Source organism: Dromiciops gliroides, chromosome 1 (genome assembly GCF_019393635.1).
Source record: "Dromiciops gliroides isolate mDroGli1 chromosome 1, mDroGli1.pri, whole genome shotgun sequence".
NCBI classification, from domain to species: domain Eukaryota; kingdom Metazoa; phylum Chordata; class Mammalia; order Microbiotheria; family Microbiotheriidae; genus Dromiciops; species Dromiciops gliroides.
The window spans coordinates 262,855,520-262,875,537 of NC_057861.1; the positions used below are offsets into that span (position 1 = coordinate 262,855,520).

General features: G+C 39.8%; 1 protein-coding gene across 1 annotated transcript in view; it reads right to left on the bottom strand.

Moving 5' to 3' along the window:
- Positions 1–730: 730 nt before the first annotated feature.
- LOC122748191 (alpha-ketoglutarate-dependent dioxygenase alkB homolog 6-like) overlaps positions 731–20,018 on the bottom strand; it is a 44,482-nt gene continuing 25,194 nt past the window's right edge. Inside the window, 2 exon segments of the mRNA XM_043993875.1 lie at positions 731–789; positions 792–1,494. Coding sequence (XP_043849810.1) covers positions 731–789; positions 792–1,494 — 762 coding nt within the window.

The following is a 20,018-nucleotide window of genomic DNA, read 5'->3' on the forward strand; positions in this document are numbered from 1 at the left end:
AAAGGAAATAAATTCTAGAGTTTACTATGTATGAAAGAAAATAGATTAATTTTAATAAGGAAAATAATTTGCTATATAAAACCTTTTATCACCAACAGTTATTTACCAAATACTTCCTGTATCCCCTTGACAAGCTTCTCTTATGCCCATGGTGTATGTATTCCCTAGAGTTGGAATCCCTGCTCTGTAAGAACCAGTAGATGCAATTCCAAGAAGTGAGATGATTGCAGAGAAGAGAATCAGCTGTGGATTCAAGAGATATTGAACACTGGCAATTAATTGGAATGCTGCAGGCCCAGGTAGCTACCCCACATGAGTAACTTGCCCAACAAGGAGCGGTGTGAGGACACTAGAAGAAGAGAAAAGACATTAGGCCTTTGCTGTATTACAGGTTATTGTGTTTCCTATGCAATGCTACCAGTGTATTCCAAATGTGTCTCCCTCTTCCCAGCAACATTGTATGTATTTGTGAGAGTGATCTCCACAAAGGGTGAAGGGGAAGTGTGTTTTGCAGCTACTTGTCTCATAATGTCTTTTTTTTTTCCCCGAGGTAATTGTCGTTTATTCCTGAACCAGGATGGGCCCTTGGCTGGTAGAATAACCTCCCCAGTGTCTGGGTTGGGATGCTCTCTCCCTAAATTCTTTTTGCTGTCTCAGACCAGGGAGTCTTGAGACAGGCCGGCAAAATTGTAGGATTAATTGGCTTCTTAGTGCTTGGAGATCCCTGGGTTTAATTGGTGCTTGGAGAACGCTTGCTCAGAAAGAGGCTGGTCCGGAGCACTCGGGGACCCTCCGGATAGTCCGGGAGACTCGTGTGCCCCGGGGGAGCAGGGCCCCAGGCTGGGCCGAGGGGCAGGCAGAAGCATTGGCCACCGGGGTCTCGGTCAGCGAATCCGAGGCTGTTGGGCGGATGCCGTGGAAGAGGTGAGTGTAAGCTTCCCCTCGAAGGACCAGGAGGCTCTGCGGCTCCAGCAACAGGGAGACCTTGGGGCGAATCTGGGGCTGCTCCTCTTGTGGTTCCTTGTCCAGCTCAGGTCTCCGGGGTGGGTATAGATCCAGGATAGTGTGGGAGCCAAGGCTGATAGTGCTGACTGTCGGGTAGTACAGGGGGCCATCCACATGGGGCATGATGCCCTCTCCTGGCCGATATTCATTTACCGGCACGTGATTAGCTGGGGCGCCCCGGAACAGGCCAAGACTAGAGACAGTGTCCACCCATTGCTGGAGCCACCGAGGCAGCTGCTCAGGTACCATCCTCTTTGGGTGGGGGAGCCCACCCCAGTTCTGTAATTTCTGCCCAGAAAGCTATGTCCATTTGGGCTTTGGGGCCTCATACACCTGTTGGAGCAGCTGCGTCTCTTCTTGCTCAGAGATGAAATCTGGTACGTAGTAGATGATGGGTGGAACCTTCCCCACCCTGAAGGGCTCCAGGGAAGGTATCACAGCATCCAATTCGTCCACTGCCTCATTCGACCAGCGGCCCGAGCCGTCAACCTCGATTCAATTTTCACCCCTCATAATGTCTTTTTAGGAATTGCTTTGTGCTAATTGTGTTCACTGGCTTCTAAAATTGAGGATGTGCTATGTGGGCTATAGTTTTAGGAGTACAGACCCACAGAGTATCTTTGAACTTGGGGTAGTGGTTACTTCCCAGGGTCCTCATTTGGAAGCTAGGTAACTCCAGGTTTATGACATAGACATTGCCACAGCCTTCAAGAACATAGGGGCATCCCTCTGCCTTTATGAGGCACCAAATAAGGACATTTGTCAGCTAATTGCTAAATTTTCCACTTTAACGTAAGCCAGGTTTGGCATTTCTGGATAGAGTAGTTAGGTGTGATGCTTGGGCAGCATTTGTACTGGCTTCCATGGATTTTTTCATTTGACAGAGAGAGAGAGAGAGAGAGACACAGAGACAGAGAGAGAGACAGAGAGAGACAAAGAGAGACAGAGAGAGACAGAGAGACACAGAGAGACACAGAGAGAGAGACAGGTAGAGAGACAGAGAGAGAGACAGATGGGGACAGAGACAGAGACACAGAAATGGAGAGGGAGGGGGGTGGATCATAGACTGAGGATAGGGATTGAGATATATTTTTTGGACTTGAGGACTGTGGGAATTTGTTTTTCTTGTCCATAAATATTTGTTGGGCAGCTAGGTGATGCAGTAGATAGAGCACTGGGTCTGGATCCAGTCAAGAAGACCTGAGTTGACCCTGGGCAAATCACTTGACCCTATTTGCCTCAGTTTCTCATCTGTAAAATGAACAGGAGAAGGATATGGCAAACCACTCCAGTATCTTTGTCAAAAATCTCCCAAATGGGATCACAAAGAGTTGTATACAACTGAAACAGCTGAACAACAACAAATGTTTATTAGAAGGTTTTTTTTCTTTTGCAATGGGGGAAGGAGGTTACAGGGAGAAAAATGAGATTTTTATTAATAAAAAAGAACTATATTTAGAAACTTACACATCATGCAAAGGAATAGGTTCATAGAGGAAGAGAGCATTTTTTGGGGGGGAGGAAAATGTCAAGTAGGACCTTGTGATACTCTTTATGTCATATCATTTAGGGGCTATTATGGATATGTAGAGGGGTCTAAGTAAGATTTAATTTGGAATTTAGTAGTACTGAGTCCTTATAAAGGAAGAGGGATTTGAGAAAAAGGCTACAAAAAGTTTTTTTTCTGTCTCCTCCACTGTAAAGGCCTTATCCCTTCTCTCCAAATGTTACCTTATGTGTGCTTTGCGTATGTTTTGTGTATACTTGGATATGTGCTATATATGTACCTGTTGGCTGTCTCATTAGAATGTAAGCCTCTTGAGGGCAGGGATTGTTTTTATTTTCATCATTCTATCATTTCTAGCACCAAGCACAGTGTTTGGCAAACAGTGGGCACTTAATAAATGCTGCTGGTTTGATAGTATATTGTCACCTGATAAAGGGATGCGTATGTGTGTGCACGCGCGCACCCTTGTGCATGTAGAAGACTAGTTAGACCTTTCAGTTTAAGGAGGAGATCCAGGCCAACAATGTATGTCTTTATTCCCTTCCAGGCTGCCTTGCTGACTCATTTTCAGAGGGTTTTGCTGTGTCAGAAACCTCTTCATTCTAGAAATTCACTCAACTTCTCAACTACTTCTCACTTTGGAAGTACCCTTTGATCTGAAGCTTTTCCCTCTGATTGGCTGGTTTCTTTCAGAAGCTTTCATTTAAGGAGGAGGCCCAGGCCAAAGATGTTTTCATTCCTCTTACAGGCTGAACTTCTAACTCCTCTCTGTAAGACTTTCTCATTATGCTCTTTCTCCCCCCATTTTTGAGGTCCTAAAGTCATTGAGGGCAGGGATTGCCTTTCTATTTGTATTTATACTGCCACTGCTTAGCACAATGCTTGGCTTGTGGTAATCAATAAATTCTTTTTGACTGTCAGTGAAGGGAAAAACCAGGTGGCAGAGTGGATAGAGCACTGGAACAGAAGTCTGGAGGATCTGAGTTCAAATCTCCCCCTTGGCAAGTCACTTAACTCCATTTACTTAAACATTTGGGGCCATCTCCAGATGGCTTGATATCTATCTTGCCACTGGACCCCAATGGCTCTGGAAGAGAGTGTGAGACTAGTGACCTTGCACAGCCTTCCCTCACTTAAATCTAATTCAGTGTAAGTCATAACATCACCCAAAGCCCTTCCTAAATACACATGGAGAGATTTTGAGGAGAAAGAGATAAAGATGGAAGTAGAAAGAGAAGGCACAGTGGGTAGATGATCAGATAAAAGGTCAACCTTAGAATTATGAACTTTTCTTGGCATTCAGTATGAGATGTTGGTCTATAATTAGTTTCTCCCAGACTGTTTTCCAGTTTTCCCAAAAGTTTTTTTTAAACTTTTTTTTTTAATAGCAAGTTCTTGCCCTAATGGTAGGGATCTTTGGGTTTATCAAACACTTGGTCATTGTACTAGTCTGCTTCTGTATACGGTGTACCTATTCTGTTCCATTGATTAATATCAATTTCTTAACCAGTACACATTGTTTTGATGATTAATGCTTTGTACTATAGTTTGAGATCTATTACTGCTAGGCTCCCTTCTTTCCACTTCTTTTCATTAATTCCCTTGATATTTTTAACCTTTTGTTCTTCCAGATGAATTTGTTATTATTTTTTCTAGCTCTATGAAGCAAACCTTTGGTAGTTTTATTGGAATGGCACTGAATAAGTAAATTAATTTAGGTCATTTTTTATTATATTGGCTTGGCCTATCTACAGAAATATTTCTTTACTTATTTAGATCTGTCTTCGTTTGTGTGAAAAGGGTTTTGTAGTAGGTGTGTTAATATATTTCCTGTGAAAAAAAATTAAAAAAAATATATTTCCTGTGTCTGTCATAGTAGGTAGACCCCCCAATTTTATTTTTTTCTGTAGTATTATTTTAATCGAATTATTTATCTTTTGATATCCTCATAAATTTTGTTGGTGATATAGAAAATCACTGATAATTTGTGTCAGTTTACCTTTGCTGAAAGTATTTTCAATTAACTTTTTAGTTAACTAGCGTTTTCCAAGTATGCCATCATCATCTGCAAAAAGCAATACTTTTGTTTCTTCTTTGCCTATGCTTATTACCTATTTCTTTTTCTTATATTATTATTATTATTTAAAAATTTTTTTGGGGGTGAGGCAATTGGGGTTAAGTGACTTGCTCAGGGTCACCCAGCTAGTAAGTGTTAAGTGTCTGAGGCCGGATTTGAACTCAGGTACTCCTGACTCCAGGGCCAGTGCTCTATCCACTACACCACCTAGCTGCCCCTCTTATATTATTATTATAGCTAGCATTTCTTTCTTTCTATTTTGGGGGGGGGGCAGGGCAATGACGGTTAAGTGAATTGCCCAGGGTCACACAGCTAGTAAGTACCAAGTGTCTGAGGTCAGATTTGAACTCAGGTCCTCCTGAATCTAGGGCCAGTGCTTTATCCACTGTACCTCCTAGCTGCCCCCAATAACTAGCATTTCTAGTATTATATTGAATAGCAACAGGGACAATGGACATTTTTGCTTTACTCTTGATCTTATAGGAAAGGTCTCCAATCTGTCCCCTTTACAGTTACTGCCAGTTTTTGGTTTTCAATAAATACTCCTTTTCATATTAAGGAAAGATCTATTTATTTCTATACTTTTTCATTTTTAAAAAATAGTAATAGATATTGCATCATCAGAAGCCTTGTTTGCATTGATCAATATAATCATACAATCGTTGATATTATTGTTAAAAATGTTTTTAATAATATGTTTAATAATTACGCTCATAGTTTTCCTAATATTGAACCAGTCCTGCATTCTTTATATAAGTCCAACCTGATCATAATGTATAATCTTTGTAATATGCTGCTATAATCTCCTTTTTAATATTTTATTCAAAAATTGTCAATATTCATTTGGGAAATTGATCTATAGTTTTCTTTATTTTTACTCACTCTGGTTGAGATATCAAGACCATATTTATATCACAGAAGGAATTTAGGAGGTCTCTTTTCTCTTATTGTTTTTTTTTTTGTGGGGCAATTGGGGTTAAGTGACTTGCCTAGGGTCACACAGCTAGTAAGTGTTAAGTGTCTGAGGTCGGATTTGAACTCAGGTACTCCTGAATCCAGGGCTGGTGCTCTATCCACTGCGCCACCTAGCTGCCCCGCTCTTATTGTTTAATACAGTTCATATGATGCTAGAATTAATTTTTCTTTCCAAGTTTGAATCCACTTTTTATTTTTTAAAAAATATTTGTTTTAATCAGTCAAGATTTACCTTCTCATTCCTCTGTTCCCCCTTTCCCTCTCCACTGAGAACACAAGAAAAAACCCATTACAAGCACAGAGAGTTAAACAAATTTCCACATTGGCCATGTTAAAAAATAAGTCTTATCTTGCATCTGAGTTGTTTACCTCTGTATCAGGATGTGGGTAGCCAGTGTCATCATTAATTCTCTGGAATCATTGCTAGGCATTACACTGATAAGAGATCAGTACAATAGTATTTTATCACATTTATATATCATAAGCTGTTTATCCATTCCCCAATTTATGGGCACTCCCTCAAATTCCCATTTATTGACATCTCAAAAAGAGACATAAGTATTTTTTTTTGTACATCTTTACCTTATTTTGCTTAGGACTTAATCTACTCTCCCTCTATTTCTTCTTCTCCCTACTTCCAATTCTCTCCTATTTCCCTGTTGAGTGAAATATGTTTCTGTATCCAACTTTGTGTGTGTGTGTGTGTGTGTGTGTATTCTTTCTTCTTTTTATCAGTTCAGATGGGAATTAGGTTTAAGTGTTATCTGCTCCCCCACCCCTTCCTCCTTGTTTGCAGAGATTTCTACTTGTGTACCTCAATTATGTGAGATAATTTTCTCCATCCTTCCTCCCTCTTTCCTCTCCCTGGTGTATTCTTCTTCCTCTTTCTTTTTATTTTTCTTTTAAGATCATGAAAACGTAACAGAATCACTCCCAGACCTTCTGTCTAATTAGACTACCTCTATGACCCCTAATGATGATAGAGTTCCCAGGGAATACATTTATCACCTTCCTGCAGTAGAATGTAAACAGTTTATTCTTAGTTCCTTATGATTGCTCCTTTATGTTTACTTTTTTTGTTTCTCTTGACTCCTGTGTTTGTATTTTAGATAGCTGTTGTCCACCAACATCCAGGACACTCCCATTCTTTCTTATGTGAGTTCAGTGCCTGGCTAAGTCTTTCTGCCTTCTCCAATTTCTGCCTTCATCTTGGAGAACTTGAACACACTTATAGATACTCCCTGAAATACCCTAACTCCCCACACCCTTAACTTATTTTATATGTCCTATTCCTCCACTCCATCTCAGCCACACACAAAGATAGTCTCATATACTTGATTTTGCCATCATCCACAAATGTACCACTTCCATGTTCATGAACTCTGAACTTCCTTTATCTAACCATAATCTGTTATCTTTCCACCTTTATGTTTGTCTTGAAACCCCTAAACCCCTTCTTTCCTGTGATCTCCAATCCCTCCATTCCTCATTCCTTCCCAGGCCATCAAACTTGCATTAGGTATACTCTCCTTATTTCCCCATCCTGACCCCTTGGTGAACCAGTGCAACTCTATACTATCCTCTTCTCTCAATTTCCTTGTCCCCTTATGTTATTATGAATCTTACTCTGCCAAATCTCAACCTTCTATCACTCCTGGTATTTGCCACCTTAGTTCCTGGGTAGCTAGGTGGTACAGTGGATAGAGCACTGGCCCTGTGGATAAAGCATTGTCCCAGAAGTTGGAAGGACCTGAGTTAAAATCTGACCTCAACTATGTGACCCTGGACAAGTCACTTAACATTCAGGGCCGGCTGTAATCATCCTGAAAGATATCTTGCCACTTGACCCAGATGGCTCTGGAAGAGAGAGTGAGGTTGGTGACCTTGCACAGCCCTCCCTCACTTAAATCCAGTTCAGTGCAAGTCAACACATCACCTCCTGATGTCATGGTCCTCTTTGAGAATGAAAGACAAACAATAACCTTGGTTCCTATTCACATGCTGCTAAAGGAAGCTGGAGAAAATAGTAAAATTATATTATTGACTGGATCTACTGCTAATTTATTTCACATAATCTCAATTGGGTCCTCGCTATGGCAAAGTAATTCTTTCATATCTCCATAATTAACTCACTATCCCACATACCATGATGACTTTTCCAAACCTTTTTTTTTTTTTTTGGTGAGACAATTGAGGTTAAGTGACTTGCCCAGGGTCACACAGCTAGTAAGTGTTAAGTGTCTGAGGTCGAGTTTGAACTCAGGTACTCCTGAATCCAGGGCCGGTGCCTTATCCACTGCGCCATCTAGCTGCCCCTCCAAACCTTTTGATACCTCTTCAAACTTCCTGTCTCTCCTCCCCACCATTTCAGCTGATATACTTATCTTGTATTTCACTAAAAAAATGAGACCATCCTACAAGAACTCCTCATATTACATCATCCAGACACCTTCTAATAAAATCTCAGGTACTCCTGATTCCAGGGCTGGTGCTCTATCCACTGCGCCACCTAGCTGCCCTGAGACCTCTTTTTCAATCAGCAAAAATCTTCCTTCTCAGTTTTCCTCCCAATCCACCCCTGTCCCCATGAGAACAAAAGAAAAACAAAACCCCATCCCAAATGTGTAGTTGGTTGAAACAAATTTCTACAATGACTATTTCTAAAAAAAAGTATTTGTTCTATCCCACACTTTGAATACTTTACTTCTCTGTCATACGTTGGGTAGCGTATTTCATTATTAGTCCTCTGGAATGGTGGTTGGTCTTTATGTTGATAAGAGTTCCTACTTCTTTCAAAGTTTTCTGTCTTTACTATATTATTGTCATTGTATAAATTGTGCTCCTGGTTGTGTTCACTTCACTCTGCATCAGTCCATACAAGTATACCCAGCTTTTTCTGAAACCATCTCCTTCATAATTTCTTATAGCACAATAGTATTTCATCCCATTTATGTGTCATAATTTATTTATTCATCCATTCTCCAATTTATGGACAACCCCCCAGACTCTTTGACACTACAAGAAGAATTATATTTTTGTTCATCCGTAGTTTGTTTTACTTAGGCTAATCTCTACCTTTATCTCCACTCTGTCTCATTTTCCCTCCCCTTCTTCCTTTTCCTTCTTATTTTCCCATTGAGTAAAATATGTTTCTCTACCCATCTTTGTGTGTGTTGGATATTCTTCCTTCCTTTAACCAATTCAAATGAGAGTGAGGTTGAAGTGCCAGCTGCTTCCTCCATCCCCTCCTCCTTGTTTATATAGATGTCTACTTGCATATCCTGATTTATGAATGATAATTTTCCTGAACCTTCTTTTCCTTCTCCTTCAGTGTATTCCTCTTATTCTCCTTCTGTCCTTCTCTCTCTCTCTCTCTCTCTCTCTCTCTCTCTCTCTCTCTCTCTCTCTCTCTCTCTCTCTCTCTTTCTTTCTCCCCCTGGGGCAATGAGGGTTTAGTTACTTGCCCAGGGTCACACAGCTATTAAGTGTCAAGTGTCTGAGCTGGATTTGAACTCAGGTCCTCCTGATTCCAGGGCTGGTGCTTTATCCACTCTGACACCTAGCTGCACCCCCTCCCCCATTCTTCTCTTAACATCATCGAGATATAATAGAATCACTCTGAGGTCTTCTGTCTAATTACACTCCTGTTATGATCCCTTATGATGATAAGGTTCAGAGCATGCATATTATCTCCTCATATTTAAATGTAAACAGTTAATCCTTGTTTAATTCTTTATCATTTTGCATTCATGTGTATTCGTTGATGTTTCTCTTTACTCCTGTTTTTGAGCCTCAGAGTTTTTACACAGCTGTGTTGATTTCATCAAGAATGCTTAGAAGTCCTCTATTTCATTAAAGATTCATTTTTCCTCAGTAGTTACTTAGTTTTTCTGGGCAAGTTATTCTCGGATGTAAACCTCAAATACTTTGCCTTCTGAAATACCATATTCTGAGCTTCTTCATAATGATAGCTGCTAAATCATGTATAATGCTGACTGTGGCTCCTTGGAATTTTAATTCTTTCTTCCTGGCTATTTGCAGTATTTTTTTTTTTTTTTGGTCTGGATCTTAGCTATGATTGTCTTGGGAGTTTTCATTTTGGAATTTCTTTCAGGAAGTGATGTGGGTTTTTCTATTTCTACTTTACCTGCTGGTTCTAAAGGATCTAGGCAATTTTCTTCTAAAATTTCTTGAAATGCGATTACTAGATTCCTTTTAAAAATATATTTTTATCAGTACAATGCTTCTTTAGTTTTTTTCTGTTTTCCAGGTGAATTCTTTTTGCCCGAGGTATCTTATAATTTCTTCTATCTTTTCAGTCTTTTGACTTTGTTTTTACTACTTTTCACTATCTCATGGTGTCATTGGGTTCTGCTTAGTTAACTTTAATTTTCAGGGAGTTTGTTGCTTGGGAAAAGTTTTGTACCTCTTTTGAAAAGCTAGTAATTACTTTTCCATTTTCCCCCTGTAGCTCTCATTTATTTTCCAATTTTTTTTCAAGCATACTCATTTCATTAATAAAAATATTTTGCATATTCCCTTCCAGGAATTCAAGTTGAATTTGTACCCAAATTGTATTTTTCTCTGAGGCATTGCCTGGAGATTTATTGGAGTAATTTTCTTCTTCTGAGGTTGTGTCTTGAGTGTCCTGGGTACCACAGTAGCTTTTCATAGTGGGGTTCTTTTTGTTTTTGTTTGTTTGCTCATTCTTCCAGCCTACTTCTTGACTTGAGACTTGATCTTAGAGTTGAGTCCTGTATAATTCTGGAGGGAATGTCTAGGTTGGTCATATTTCTTCTTTCTTAAGAATATTGTTTTATTATTCCATGATTTCAGGGACAGTTCAGTCTGGGAACCTACAAGATTTTAGTCCTCCTTAAGTGATGTTATCCAGGGCAAAGTCTGATTGTTGCTCCCACCCTGCCTAATCATTTCAGGTCTGAGCTCTGCAAGTTCCTGGTACGTATCTGAGAGTGAATCTGGAATCTCCTCTTGCCTCATGGCACAACCTCTTCCCAAGTACCAGAATACTCAGTGGTCAGCATATTCTTGGCCAAACACCATTCCCACTGTCCATAAATCTCTTTCTCTCTCTGTCTCCAGATATGAGCTGAAAAAATGCTTCCTACTACTCTGCCACCTTGACTTTACCTTTATTCTTTTATGATTTCTTAAAATATGATATGCAGCTTCTTCTTCTTTGGTTAAAGCTTTCAAGTAGTGCAATGAATCTTAAATTATCTCTTGATTTATTGTTCAGGACAGTTTTTTTCTATGAAGATGCCTTATATTTTATTCCACATTCTCATGCAGACTATGTCTTGGGCAAGGTTTTGTACATCTTTTCCCAAACTATATTTCATTTTCTAATTTTTTCTTATATACCTCTAATTTATTTTCTATATTTTCCTCTCTAGAACTCTAATTTCATTTATAAGAAAGTTTTAAAACTCCATTAAAAACTCCTGCTCTGTCTCTTCCAGGGATTCCAGTTGAACTTGTGCCCAACCTATGTTGAATTTGGACTTATGTTAGAGACAGTTTCTGCATACTTCTGGAGGGAATATCTAGGTCTGGAGTTAATGTCTAAGTTCATCTTTCCAATGAAATAAAATGAGATAATATTTTAAAAGTATTTGGTATATAGTAGGTGCTTAATAAATGCTTATTCTGTTTATTCCTTCTTATTCCCATCCTTCTCTGCTGCTTTCTTGGGGTATTATATATTTCTTTAGTATTGGGTTTTTCTAGGATTTCAGGGATAGCTCTGTCTGGTGTAATGATTGGAATGACGCCACTTGCTGGAGAGGTATTGTAGGAAAGCTCCACCATGAGGAGAAGGCATCTGAGGGCAAGCCATGCAGTCAGGTTCTTGGTGTCAGGAAGTGACATTTGCTCGTGGGTACTGTCTATCAAAACTACCAGCCAATTAACTTGAGGAGCCTCCCATTTCTGGGAGGAGAACATGAAGTAGGAATCTGACCTTGGCGGAGGGTTTTCTCTCTCTTTTTTGTTTCTGACCTTGCCATGGCAGGTCAGATGATGGGGTCTCTTAGAAATAGTTAGACTTTTACCTCTCTCTCTGATTGTTAGATCCTAATGCTCTTTAATAAATACTTAAATACTCTTGCTAAAGCTTCTAATTTATTGGCGACCACTCATTAGATAGTTTAGACAGTATAGCTAGAATTTTAGTCCCTTTCACTGGGGACCTCCAAGTTTTCAGTTTTCTCAAAGTGGTTTGATTTAGGGCAAAGTCTAATCACTGCACCAATAGTCTGAATTCTGCAAATTCTTGATTTGGGCTTGAGGTTCCACTTTGATATGGGATTGCTGCCCTGCTTATTCTACTGTAGGCTTCAGACTGAGCGTCAGGCTGGGACTGAGTCTTTGCTCCACTCCCCAGGTTCAAGTTACACAGCTGCTGCTTGCTTCTGAACTTGCTTGCTTTTGTCTTGATACACAGTCTAGTAACTGAGATATTCCCTTACTTTGGAATGCTACCTCTCGGCACTGATTCTCTTCAGTGCACCCTGGACTCATGATCTGGAGCTGCATAGTGAGAGACAGTGGCCATTTAGCACCAGTTCTCACACTCAATAAAAGATCTGATTCTACTTTGTGGATCTGCTACTTCTTTTTGCCCTGATACATTTGTTTTGTTGTTGTTGAGTCATTTTCAGTTGTGTCCAAATCTTCGGGACCCCATTTGAAGTTTTCTTGCAGAGATACTAGAGTGGTTCACCATTTTATTCTCTAGCTCATTTTATAGATGAGGAAACAGAGGCAAACAAGGTTAAGTGATTTCCCCAGGGTCACACAGCTAGTAAGTGTCTGAGGTCAAATTTGAATTCAGGAAGAGTCATCTTCCTGTCTTCAGGCCCAGCACTCTGTGCCACCTCATAGTCTCTCCCTGTCCTATAATGCTCCATGTAGAGCATCCAGGGCCAGATTTTGCCCTTAAAGAATTCAGACCTCTCTGTCTCTCTATGCTTACTTGGGCTAGAAAAAGGACTCTGTGGTATTTTTTTCTTGTATTTCTAGGTCAGGATTCTTTCTGGTGCATTTTCTACAACCAATTGAAGGAGTTAAATATGCATGTGTATGCGTGTGTATATGTGCATATGTATATATACAGATATGTGTACATGTGGTTATATGTATATATTTATATATATGCTTATGGGTGTATATGTATGTGTTTAGGTGCAGGTATGTTTGTATGCATGTTTATACACATGTTTATGTATGTTTAGATGTGTACATGCTATGCATGTTTTGGTGTACCGTCCATTTATGTGTGTGAGATATGCATGTGTTTGTGTATATACATGTGCATGTGTGCATGTTTGGTACATTTTATGTTTATATGCATGTGTATGCATGTATATACATGTGTATTATGTTTGTGTATGTGTGTTTATGCATATGTATGTGTGTGTTGCAGGGAGCTCACTGTACTTCTTCCTGCTATTCAGCCTTCTCAGCTGCATGGATGGGAGTGACACCTAATAAGGATCATAGCATCATCTATATAGAGCTGAAAGGGATTTTAGAGAACTTATGATCTAATTTATGATGTCTAAGGAGGTTAAAGGTTTCCCATGGTCATGTAGGTAGTAAGCCTCTGAGGTTGGATTTGAATCCAAGTCCTCTGATTCTAGAACCAGTGCTCTTTCTACTGTGTCACAATATATCCTAGGTAGGGTGAGACTAAACTATGAAGATTTTAATTACCACACAGAGGAGTTTACATTTGATCCTAGAAGCAATAGGGAGTTACTGGAGTTTATTGAGTAGAGGAGTGACCTGGTCAGACATGCCCTTTAGGGAAATTACTTTGGCTATTGTATGGAGGATGGATTGGAATGAGGAGATATTTAAGACAAGGAGACTAAGTAGAAGGTGACCATAGTCCATGAGAGTGGTGATGAGGGAAGGGATTAGGGTTGTGATTATTTGAGTAGAGAGAAGAGACTATATGTGAGAGATGTATAAGTGGAAATGACAAAGTGTGTCAATTGATTGTTATGTGGGGTGAATGAGAGTCAGGAGACATTGGTTTTATCTGGGTTGTGAACCTTCATGATTGGAAATGATGGTGCTTTCCTCTACAGAAGCTGAGAAGTTGAGAAGTATGGAGTTTGCAGGGAATGACAATGAGTTCTGTTTTGGATGTGTTGGATTTGAGATGTCTGCACAACATTTAGTTTAGAATGTCTGATGGGTTATTAGTGATGTGGGACAAAGAGCTCAGGAAAGATCCTATGACTGGAGACATAAGTCCAGGAGTCAACAGCATAGGGATGATAATTAGATGCAGAGATCACAGAGAGAGAGAGAGAGAGAGAGAGAGAGAGAGAGAGAGAGAGAGAGAGAGAGAGAGAGAGAGAGCATGGGGAGAAGGGGAATGACAGCATGGGGTTCACTCACCATGAGGAGGGCAGTATAGGTGATTCTCTAGAAAAGCGGGCTGAGGAGAGGTCAGAGCAGTGAGAAGAGAATCAGGAGAGAAGATTAGCACAACAACCCAGAGGAGAAAGTTTCTAGGGGAGTAGTCAGCAGTGCCAGTTGCTGCAGAAATGTCAAGAAAGATGAATCCCAGGAAAATGCAATTTAGGTTTGACAATTAAGAAATTATTGGCAGCTTAGGCAAGAGCAGTTTCAGGGGAGCAATGAGATTTAGAAGCCAGACTGTCTTTTTGGAGAACTTTTCTTGTTTACTCGAAATGGTGAGGGTGGAGCTCTGCATTCATTTAACTCTCACTCTGTCATCTTCTCAGGGTTATAATTTTTTAAAAAGTGTGCATATACACACATACAAACATACATGTGTACATGTATATTTATACACATACATTCATGCCTATATTACTATATATTGGTCCACTGAAGAAAGCTCAGCACAATACTAAATTTGGTAACAAATCTCAGACTTTAATTTTGATTTTGAGAGGTTGAGTAAGGTACCACCTTAATGGCTCTGAAAATGGAAATGTAGCAGGAAATAATATGTCTTTTTCATGATGATGCCCATTTACTTAAATATTCAATTTTGAAAAGAAATAGTTACAGGATTAGAGGCCTTTGAGTTAAAAATAACCTGAGATTAAGACTCTTGGGGTGTTTTATTATTCATTGTTCACCAACCCCCTGATCTGAGACATGGACATCATTGTTAATTTAATGGCCAACAAGCAAATCTGAAAAATATCATGTTGAGACATATTGTTTATTTTTCATGTGCATAGGGTAATGTAGGCATAGGGTATATTTTTTATACTAGGTACTAGAAAAAGTACCATGTATTGGTCTTATCACATGAATAAAACTGCTATTTCCACTTTAACCCCACTGTCTGTCCCTTAATGATGCTCACATAGAATTTAACATTATGTATACATATGTAGATATGGGTGTATCTACACATGTGCACAATACACATATACATATATACACACATACATACATATGCATGTATATATGTATGTATGTTGGAGAAAGTCAGCTTATTAAATTGCCCAAGATCTGAAATTCTGAAAGTGTTTGATTCCCAAGTGAATATTCCTTGTTTCTCTCAAGGGTTGCTTGGCAAATACTTCATCAAGAAGCTGGTGAAGACTCTCTGGAGCTCAGCCTAGGGCCTTAGCTCCCAACAATGGGCATCCTGGTCATTGGTTGTTTGCTTTTCATTCAAGGCACTGGTTACCTGACATGTCCTTGCTTTAGAAAGATGATTGACTTGAATAAAATCCCATCAAATGCAGATATTTTGAAAAGTACTCAAATTTGTAGGCTCATTCTGGCGCTCCCCCAATGCTTCTAAAAGTCTATGCCCATTTTAGTGGTAATTAGTGGTAATTTAGTGAAACTAGTGGTAATTCCAATAAGAATAAACAAAGGAGGGGCAGCTAGGTGGCGCAGTGGATAGAGCACTGGCCCTGGAGTCAGGAGTACCTGAGTTCAAATCTGGCCTCAGACACTTACTAGCTGTGTGACTGTGGGCAAGTCACTTAACCCCAATTGCCTCACCAAAAAAAAAAAAAAAGAAAAAGAAAAAGAAAAAGAAAAAAAAGAAAAAAAGAATAAACAAAGGAATAAAAATATGGCTAAACATTTCAGGGGAATAAAGGTCGTAGGATAGTTCTTAAACTGGATTTAAATCATTCACACTGAAATAGCAAAGAAAGGACAAGATTTCACTTAAATGAACAAATACCACATTCCATGATCAAGGCTCAGGGAAGAGCAAGTGACATTCATTTTACATACAGTGACTGGAGGAATGGATGGCCGTCTGAGAATGTTATTCTATACGTTATCCACACTTCAATGAACTTGGGACTCCATTGAAGCCCTACTCCAATGCTTCATTATGGTGGGGCAAGTGACTCTAAGTCTCAATGGGGATGATGCTCTGGGGCTCAGAAGAGAGGTCAGGACTGGGAATATTGATTTGGGAGTTATTTGTGTAAAGGTGACATTAAAATTCTGTGGGTCAATGAGGCCTGACATGCCAGTGAGCATAGAGAGAGCAGAGGGCTACAGCCAATGAGTAAACTTTCTTCTTTCAGTTGAGAATGAAGGAAATATGCTTAAGATTTGAAGGACAGACTTGAACTCATGTTCTCCTGACACCAGGGACAGTGCTTTATCTACTGCTCCACCTAGCTGCCCTCCTAAAAACAGGAAAGTCTATTAGAAAGGATATTACAATCACACACACACACACACACACACACTACCCATAGATCTAAGGAAGATAAGCCTTTGAGGCAAATATCAGCTTTATCAGGAAGGTCTGACCTTCTGTGGAGAGTTTGTATTCTACAGAGTTGGTGCTGCCCCTCATATCTCTTATAGGTGGGTCACTCAGGCTTGGGCATCTACCTCCTTCACTTTCCTTACATACTTTTACCAAAAAAAGTGTGGAAAGATTTTAGTCTGTGATCAACACTACCACCAACATAACCATCCCACCCTTCCCAGCCTGTGCTGAGACTTCAGAAAATGGCTGCTATCCAAAGACAACATGACTTTGGTAAATTACTTTTCTTTTGCCAATAGAATAGTAGTTTGCCAGGAATGTAGTTATTTCCTTCCCTTGCCACTCCACTCTAGTATGCCATTTCCCAGTAACTAAACAGTTACCTACCACTTTCTCTGTTCTGATCATCAGGTTCTTTATCTACAAGATGAATTAAACTTGAAACTGTCTCCTGGTACATTTGGAGAAGAGTTAGTGACCCCTAACATCTTTTACGTTTCTAAAAAAAGTATCTTTGTGATTCTAGGTTCAAGGCTCAGAGGCAATTTGGGGTGGAGATACTTTGATGTGGGAGTCTATATAAATGATAGCTGCCAAGGGTGGACCTCATTTTATAACACTGATGTCATGGTCTATTGGCAGATAACATGACCTCAGGAGATAGCTTCCTCTTTGGGATCTAGGAATGCAATGGTATCTTTCCATGGTTTCAGTCTTTGTTGGTGCTTGTTAAAAGTTTAATGTCATTTTATAGTGAATTCATTTCACACTGACATTCCTTCATTCTTGCTATGATTGTCACATTAGTGGTGACCACATAGGCCGTTTAGAAGAGAATTTAGCAATTGCTGGCATATCCCAGCAGGGACAGCAGCCTAGTTCTTCTTCTGTTGTTAACTGTGGGAGTAAAGTTTCTTCATTTGCCTTTCTCTCATTTTTTTCTCCTTTATCCAGCCTTCCTCAACTCTTTCTTCTTTTATATAACAATAGTAGTTGAATTTTCTATAGCAGTACTGAAAAGAAAGCATATATATCCTTGAAAAGTATGCTTTTAGTGAAATTTTGCAAAAGTAACATCCTGTGTCAGATCATTTGTCTCAATGTCAGTTTTCATAAAATATGAACCTTTCTGCCTGACCTTTAGAGATCTGACATCTTCTCATCACCCACTAGAGAAAGGAGGGACATATAGGATGGATATTCAGGATGGACTAGCACCTCTGCTGTGAGGGCTTGCCAAACCTTTTTCAGGGATGCTGACCCACTTTTGGTATCCACCTTCACTGAATTGTCACCTGTGGCTCCAAGAAGCTGTAGGATGTGCAGTGGCTACACCCCAAATAAAACCATCTTGGCAGATGGGCTAAACCAGCATTATGTAAGGAAAGTAAAGGAGGTAGATGCCCAAACCTATTGGTGAGTTAGGGGGATGTCTACCCCAAACATGCTAAGACTTCTCCCAAACAATTTGTTCCAATGGCCACGGTGCTGTGGGACACCCAGAGCTTGATCAGACATTGAGGATGCCAAGGTCATCCACTGCATACTGGGCCATCATCGGTCATCCTGATTTTTGTCTTGTTACTGGACTTTGATGACTCTGGAAGAGAGAGAGAGGCTGAAGTCTTTGATACTCTGACTCTTATGAATCCAACTTATAGGCAAGTCAAGAAGTCACCCTATGATGTCATTGATCCTTTTCAAAAACAAAGGATGAACGACAACAGAGAGAGAATGAATGAAAAAGCATTTATTAAGTATGAATTATGCACAAAGTGCTGGGCTAAGTCCTGGGGATAAAAACAGAAGAGCAAGAGGGTCCCTGTTTTCAATGAATTCACACTATAATAAGGGAGAAACACATACAAGAGGTTTCAGCTGCAAGTTAGCCACACAGTACTGACATTTTCTGGGTGTCCACTTCTTCCTTGCACATAGTCCTCTGGTCTGCCATTTCTGTGACTTGTGGTCCTTGTCTCCCTTTTTACCTGCCCCCAAAATCTACAGTTCCACTCTCATTCAGTCATTCAGTCAGCATCTAGTAAGCACCTACCATGTTCTGTGACCTAGGTATCGAGTGTACAAATCATAATAGCCCACATTTATATGGTGCTTGAAAGTATGCAAAGCCCTTTATATGGGTTATCTCATTTGATTCCTCACAAAAACATTATGAAGCGGATGCTGTTATTATACTTATTTTCCAGATGAGGAAACTAAGGTTGAGAGAGATAAGTGACTTGCCCATGGTCACACACCTAGTAAGTGTCCAAAGCAGGATTTGAACACTTCAAGTCCAGTACTCCTTCTATCCACTGTTGCTGGTTTTTTTTTGTTTGTTTTTTAGTGAGGCAATTGGGGTTAAGTGACTTGCCCAGGGTCACACAGCTAGTAAGTGTTAAGTGTCCGAGGCCGGATTTGAACTCAGGTACTTCTGACTCCAGGGTTGGTGCTCTATCCACTGCACCACCTAGCTGCCCCGAGATTCATTTTTGGACATGTTGAGTCAGAGATATGCCTGGAACAGCCATTTTAAAATGTTCAACAGGCAACTGGTAACACTATTGATTGGTAATATCAGTAGTGGGGCCCAGGACACTACCCCAAGGGTGCCATTGATGTTTCCCTGTCCAAGGACCTACCCACCTTCACATTGCTTTCTCAACCCACCTTCACCTCCTCCCAAGGTGACTCGTCCTGACCAGTGTGGATTCTCCATTGCAATTCCTTAACTCATGTGAATTATCCTTGGGTGTTAGAATTTCTAGTTACATCTCTATAGCAATACATTCTCTCTCAACTAACATCATGTGCTGTGGTTTATTTATTTATTTATTTAAAATTTTATTATTATTATTATTATTATTATTTGCTGGGCAATGGGGGTTAAGTGACTTGCCCAGGGTCACACAGCTAGTAAGTCAAGTGTCTGAGGCCGGATTTGAACTTGGGTACTCCTGAATCCAAGGCCGGTGCTTTATCCACTGTGCACCTAGCCACCCCAACGTGCTGTGGTTTATTGATGCCCACTTCTAAATGACGGGAGAATGAGGAAGAAATTTCATTTAAATGAAAGGTTCTTAACTTGAAGTACATGAAATTTTCTTTAAAAAATATTTTGATAATTATTTCAATATGATTCACATGCATTTCCTTTTATGCATTTAAAACCATTATTATGGGAAGGGGTCCACTGGCTACACCAGGATGCCAAAGGGGGTCCATGACACAAAAAAGGAAAAAAAATCCCGGATCTATACTGACCTTCTAGTTCTAAAGAATGAGGGGAACACACCCACTAAATAACAAAATAACTTATATTTGGTTAAGAAAACCAAACCCTCATATAAAATTTAAACCTGAAAGAAACCTTTAAGATGATCTAGTTCAACCCTTTCATTTAAAAAATGAAGAAACTTAATCCTAGAACAGTAACATGACTTGCTTGAAGTATGAGAATCTGGATCAGACCCTTATGTTTCCCCACACTATACTGCTTCTTAGAAGATACTTATCTACTTTGAATTAAAAAGATACATACACTCATTTACACCACAGTCATAGAAAAAGAATAGAAATGCTTTGATTTTAACCTGGGGGCGTGGGTGGGTGGGTGGTGGGAAGAGAAGAGGAATCCCTTTGTCAAATAAAAATATTGTAGGTATTGTACGCTCGCTAAAAACCAC